This window comes from Schistocerca gregaria, chromosome 1, assembly GCF_023897955.1.
Source record: "Schistocerca gregaria isolate iqSchGreg1 chromosome 1, iqSchGreg1.2, whole genome shotgun sequence".
In the NCBI taxonomy this organism is placed as follows: Eukaryota; Metazoa; Arthropoda; class Insecta; order Orthoptera; family Acrididae; genus Schistocerca; species Schistocerca gregaria.
The window spans coordinates 349190477-349197270 of record NC_064920.1 but is presented as its reverse complement, the minus strand read 5'-3'; the positions used below and the strand labels follow the sequence as shown (position 1 = coordinate 349197270).

Below are 6794 nucleotides of genomic sequence, written 5' to 3'. Positions count from 1 at the left end.
GTTAGTCGGTGTTTGCTGTAGAACCTGCTTCAATAACACAGTCAAAAGCATAGAAAGAGTTTTCTCGGCTAAAACGAACTCGTCTCACTCGCAGACAGACCCGGGTTCGATTCCCGGCTGGGTCGGAGATTTTCTCCGCTCAGGGACTGGGTGTTGGTTGTGTTGTCCTAATCATCATCATTTCATCCCCATCGAGGTGCAAGTCGCCGAAGTGACGTCGAATCGAAAGACTTGCACCCGGCGAACGGTCTAGCTAACGGGAGACCGTAGACACACGACATTTTTATCGAATGAGGAAATGCGAATGGCAGTGTTCCAATTCGATTAGATCCTATAGAAGTTGGTAACCGTGTGATCTCACGGTTCGATAACATTCCCTGGCCCTAGATCGCAAGATTTATCCGTTTGTGAGTTTTCATTGTGGGGCTACCTCAAGAGCAAAGCCTACACGAATCGATCAAGAACGCTGGATGAGTTAAAACAGAGAATTCGGGACGCAACTCACAATATCCCAGCTGAGATGTTGCAGCGGTCAATGAGCAATCTCGACAGCAGATTTCACGAATGTATTCGTACAGGAGGACACCATCTAAAGGACGTAATGTTAAAAAAATGGTAAATGCCATCAATATTTCGTAAATGTCAAAGTTGTAAGGTTTCAATTACTTTCCTTCATCACTTCTAATTTTATTGGATTGTGGAAATGTTTCCGTTTTTTGTGTCATCCTGTAGTTAAGGAAACCAATTAGGGAATTTGAAAGGGAATTGAAATTCAGAGAAAAGGAATAGGAACTTGACAATTCGCTGATTACATTGTAATTCTGCCACAAACAACAAAGCACTGACAACAGCAGATGAAAGGGTACGGTATTGTCTTGAGAAGAAATTGTAAGGTGAAAATATACCAAAGTAGAACAAGGATAATGTAATGCAGTCGAATTAAATCAGGTGATACTGATAAGTAAATGAGACAGTAAAAGTAGTGGATGGTTCCGCTGTTTGGACAGCAAAATAGCTAATGAACTACAGGGGACTGAACTATCCAACGTGAGAGAGGTTCTGGTAGACGTAAGTTAAGTTAGTGGGCCGTGAATCGTGCTTGGATAGTTCAGTAGGTAGAGCGAAAGGGAAAGGTCACAGTTCGAGTGCCGAGTCAGTACGAGGGTTTTATCTGCCGAGTAGTTCCAGATCAGCGCAGGTCCTGCTGCAGAGTAAATATTCATTCTGTAAGCTGAGGTGATGTTTCAGATATACCTTAACGGCTTGATATATGGTTGACGTAATGTTAAAAAGTAAATTTTTCGCGCATGCCTTTGCCAGTTTGTCTTTTTCTTCGTGTACCCACTTATACATCGGATAAAAGTTGCCTTGGCTCGGTCGGCCAACCAATTTAATAACCTATGAGTTTCCAGGAGCCAATAGCATGGACCAGTCCCAACTAAATATGTGTTTCATTTCAAGAGGCTGCAAGCAGCAACTCTTCATTAACTATTTGAAGGAAAACTTAAAACCACGACCGAGACCAAGAAATAACTTTTTATAACTTTGTTTTCAAGCAAATACTGACGAATTGTTTTCTTTAATTTCATTTAGGAATATGAAAATACTACCACGGGCTTGAATATATCTTCCAGTCCTCTTTGCAATGTTGCGTGGAGGCCATAGCAGCCGGCCGGAGTAGCCGTGCCGTTCTAGGCGCTACAGTCTGGAGCCGAGCGACCGCTACGGTCACAGGTTCGAATCCTGCGTCGGGCATGTATGTGTTTGATGTCCTTAGGTTAGTTAGGTTTAATTAGTTCTAAGTTCTAGGTGACTGATGACCTCGGAAGTTAAGTCGCACAGTGCTCAGAGCCATTTGAACCATGGGCACTGTGGTGGGAAATGAATATGAGCCGTGCAGCCGACCCGTCGGTCACGAAGATTTGTTTTAGGTAATACATTAGCTGCCAGCTAGAGTGTGTAGGAACCTGTCGACCTGGGGAAAACAACAGCCTTGTAGCCAAACGGACGTGTTCCACTAACACTGTCAATTTCCTTTGAAGAAGTATTTACATGTGTGCAAACATTAACAATGAAGCGAAACAAGTGATGTGTGGTTCCCCCATAAACGTGAGTTACGGGTGCGGAAGATTTCGTCCGATACAAAACTGTCTTAGTCAGTGAACAGTACGTGTCGCTGATCATCTCAGGGTTCTTCTGAAGCTTATTGCCTACAACTGCATATGTCAATAAAGTACATTGAGGATGCCGAGTCTAGCATTTTCTTTGTGCGCTTTGACGCAAACATGTTTCAGTGCTGCTGCATCGTAATCGGTGAGAGTTTCTTTCTTTTTTACGTGAATACTACGAAAGTAACATCTTCTAAACATCATGAGCTACACTGTAACCTTTATTTAGTCCAACCCCCATTCGCCGTCGGCTACCATTCGTGGCAAGCACTCTAAGAGACAATAGACAACCGCATGTCCCCACTCCCTCCACCACAGGAAACCGATTACAACAAAAGTTTCTCACTCCGTCCGTAGCAGCAGACCAATAATACCAATGTTTTTACGATTGTGACATAATTTCAAGCTCGGTAGAGCAGTCATAAAAGTATTTAACGGACTCTGGATAACAAAATACACCTGTAGAGCCAGAAGATGGTCACTGTAAACGTGACCGAATCATTGGTTTCATCAGTGATCGTTATTTACCATATGATGTGGTACCACACCCAGAAAACTTCCATGTTTAGAAAAAATGTATCGCTCACTCACCTATTGGTTTTTTATGTGCCTGCCTACCTTGCTTTACAGATGAAGTTGCAACTGGTATAAATCAAAGAGGAAAAATAAAGAGATAAAATATTACGATTGGAGTAATTGGCAGCTTTGCATTACGCAAGGATGGAACTTCATTACTGGCGCAGAAATGCGTGTGAACAAATCCATATTTTGTTTTATGCCACGTTATGGAGGAATGCTTGCTCAAAGTTCTGCAGCAAATTCGCATTAGCGTTATTCAGTTCATTAGTGTTTTGCGAAAAATCGAGGAATCCGTTCCCTTTTTTTATTGTTGACATGTACTTCCAAACACTGGTGGAGAATTCAGTCAATATTATTGAATTTCTATACTCCACAGTTAGGAAAGCGTCTATGTCATATGTAATAAGCAGCAAAGCATCTGCATAAAAGAGAACAACACACTCACATCTCTTGTCGCATTTTCATCCTAATTTAAAATACTCTTATTGCTGCAGAAGGTCAGTAGTTAACTGGTCCCGTTTGACACAGGCGTGAAAGTCGCGAGCGTTAGTATCGGACTTGACATGGATCTGCTGGCACTGCTGCCTCTTGACACATCATCCTCTCTCTCTTTCCTAGCGTTTACCACGTAGTACGATAGCTGCTGAATTCACGATATGGCTTCTTTTTTTTTTAATTTTACAATCGCATGACCATTTTCTCCCCATAGTCATCAGTCATCCAAAGGGAGGGGAGTCGTGAGCACCACCTGTCTTTGAATCGTGTAAACTTTGGTCTGTGTGTTACCGTATTCTACCCGTTCGTGTATCGTGTTCTCTGACGCAGAAGTTCAGGTTTAACCCAACGTCTATCTAAAGGACAGGAAACCCCTTGAAAACCCTCAGCAATTCGGTAGGTCTATCTGGCACACAGTCATCAACAAACCGGATGTATACGATGCGGTCTGTTTTAGTGTCCTGGCTGGGAAACCAGCGCGCTGTGCGTTAAGGTGTACACACTAGCAGGTCTCGTGGTATTTCACCCTTCCTAAAACACACTACTCATTCTTCCATTTTATGTCCTATTATTTCAGGATCCTTTATGATGAGTGTTTGCTCGTTGATTCTACGGCCAGAAGTATTTCCTTCCTGCACAACATCACGTTGCTTAGACAAGTAGATTCCAACCTCTTCGTACGTTTTACAAGTTTAAAATGTTTGCATTACGACAATGCCGTGTGCGGCTGGAAGTCACGGTTTCCCACCCATCCCTTCCCTTTAGTTCCCCATTCTCTACTTCATCTAAAATGTTTGCTTTTTCTAGAAGAGGCAAAGGTGGAAAGTAATCTCAGAATTCCCCTAAAGGGTATGACAAAACTGCTAAATGCCACACGCCAAGCCGGCCGCTGTGGCCGAGCGGTTCTAGGCGCTTCAGTGGGGAACCGCACGACCTCTACGGTCGTTGGTTCGAATCCTGCCTCGGATGTGCGTGAATCCTGCCTGGATGTGTGTGATGTCCTTAGGTTAGTTAGGTTTAAGTAGTTCTAAGTCTAGGGGAATGATGACCTTAGATGCTCAGTCCCATAGTGCTTCGAGCCATTTGAACCATTTCTGAGCCACACGCCATGTGGCCAGTGTACCAAACCACGTATGGATTCCGCAAAAATTTCCCTCTCTCTGACAACCCAGTGTGTTAACAGCAATGTTAATCGAGTGGGTAATGAAAATGTTTTCAGAATAAGAAACGTAAGAAATCACAGTGCATCATTCATGAGGCTTATAGTGTCAGTCTGGCATTTTGAAGAAGCTGCTTTTCAATAACTCTCTAAAGCTCAAAGTAAAGTCTTTATTTAGAGTTCAGTTTACAGATAAATAAATTAAATAAATAAATAAATAAATACATTTTTAAAAGACCAACAAAGAAACTACAGTAACACAGCCAGTCAGTATCTTATAATAACTGCAATCAGCGTAAACTTCTGGTAGGCCACAGCACAGTCTAACTGCATTTGTCACATTTCACCAGCAGTCCAGCGACAGATCGGAGTCCTCGATTCCAGAAACCGCTCGCCTACCACTCGTCCCGGCAGTTTCCCGCTGGGTCCCGCCTCTGTCCCTCAGGACACGGGATGTCCGGCACGTTGATGAAGCTCAGCAGGCCCTGCTGCCGCGTCGTGGTGTCCGTGGGAGTTGTAGGGGATACCGTAGTAGCCCTTGTGGTTGGCACCGTCGTAGCATCCTGCGAGGAAAGCATTTCAATTAAGCAGAGAGTCCCGTCTTCTAGACTCATAAACCTACCCTCAATTCACACTAGTTCATAGTAACCTATAGTTATGAGAAAATGTCAGTCACTACTTCTTCCGTATTGCTGAGAGTCTAGTTTGAAGTTGCACTTTTCAAGTAGCTGTAATAGTTTGGTAAAGCGGTGCCGTGGAAGTACATTTCTGAATCCGATTTAGTAAATTTTTTTGTTGTTGCTTGATTTGGAGTTGCCTCATAATTGCTACTATAAAGAAAATTTTACTTATAAAGAAAAGAATAAATTGTGCAGTCAGGATCGCAAACTGTAAGTGCCGAATAAATTGAACAAAGTACCTGGTGAGTGTTTCCTAATTCTCTAGTTCGCGTTGTGGAAGATTCTAGCGAATGTTTTTTTCTCGATTTTCTGTGGAATCCTATAAATGACCATAAGATATTCTGAAACATATAAATGTTACTCCAGACTGCTTATTGTAATGAAGTAGCGATCTCAAGTAATAAGCACTACTGAAATAACAAAGATATAGAAAGAATTTGCAGCGTTCAAAAGAACGCTCCAATGCGTAAATTCTTTCATCACGTACGTGACATTACATTCACAATACCTGAATTAAAAGGTACTATATAAATTACATTCAACATCTACAAACTACTCTACCATCAAGGAAACTGCTCAAATAAAACAATTGTAACGTCAGGTTCTTATGGAGAGTACTAGAGCTTAATACGTATTCGTAATATAATAGGAAAGTAGTAGAACAGACACTAATTTAACGTAGTCGTTCTGGGAGAACGTAAGTAAGATTACTGAGAAATACTGAATGTATCCGGGAGTTTCTGAAGTTAGAATCGTCTGGGTTATTAGGCCGCGTCATATTTCTTCTAAAATAATCGACGTTTCGACCCCTCTGCTGGGATCTTCCTCAGGATCCCAGCAGAGCGGTCGAAACATCGATCATTTTAAAGGAATATGACGCTGCCTAATAACCCAGAAGATTCTAACTTCAGTGACAACGGCCACTAAAGCCTGCAGACTTACATAACCCGGGAGTTTGTTTCACCGTAAACAAAACTTGTCGGAAATGAAGAATGGCGAAAACTGCTACTGGAGTCAAGTTTATACTAGAGCACTTCTAAAGCAAAATATTTTATACAGATGGAACATGGACTGTACATGTACATGGACGTTACTCACCTCCGGCTGACGATTCTTGGCCACCGCATTCTGCGAGCCTGCAGTAATTGCTGTCTGCACCAGAGAAGTTCCGGCTGCTTGTGGGCGTGGTACAGCAGCAGGGTAACCGCGTACGAGGACGAACACGGTGTGGGGCGGCAGAGGTGAAGGCGACAGCGGGGGCCGTCCCGCTAAATGGGCTGGATGCGGCAGCACCCACCCGAAGCCGGGAGCCGGCACCACCAATGGGAGGCCAGTGGCCACTGCGGCTGCCGCTGCGACGAAAAGGAGGACTCTGCGTGCGTCACTCATCGTGCTGCGTGTCTCTGGTAGCGCCGTGCGGAGCGGACTGGATCCTCCCGCCACGGCCCACATCTTAAGTACGGCGCGGTCTGACGTGTTTCGTCAGCGGGCAAGCCCCCGGCGGCAGTCACTGCATAAACATACCACACGCTCCGCTTTCCAGAAATAACGCGACGCTGGATTTGCGAATCCCGAAATGGAAATAAAACGTTTACTACACGGTCCTGTATGCAGTCCCGAGAAACGAGCGTCTCTAGTCATCAAGTCATTTAATGCTAGAGCAGCAGCTCTCGCCTGGTTGCGTTACTACTGTCGCTGTCCTTAATAAGTATG

The 6794-nt window shown here is 43.8% G+C and overlaps 1 protein-coding gene across 1 annotated transcript; it reads right to left on the bottom strand.

The window, feature by feature from the left end:
- Positions 1-4667: 4667 nt before the first annotated feature.
- Positions 4668-6495, bottom strand: LOC126309398 (uncharacterized). Its single transcript, XM_049992105.1, has 2 exons — positions 6180-6495; positions 4668-4964 (listed from the first exon to the last, which is right to left on the bottom strand). Exons 1-2 carry the CDS (start codon positions 6468-6470, stop codon positions 4797-4799), a joined length of 459 nt encoding a protein of 152 aa, XP_049848062.1. The 5' UTR covers positions 6471-6495; the 3' UTR covers positions 4668-4796.
- Between the last annotated feature and the right edge of the window lie 299 nt (positions 6496-6794).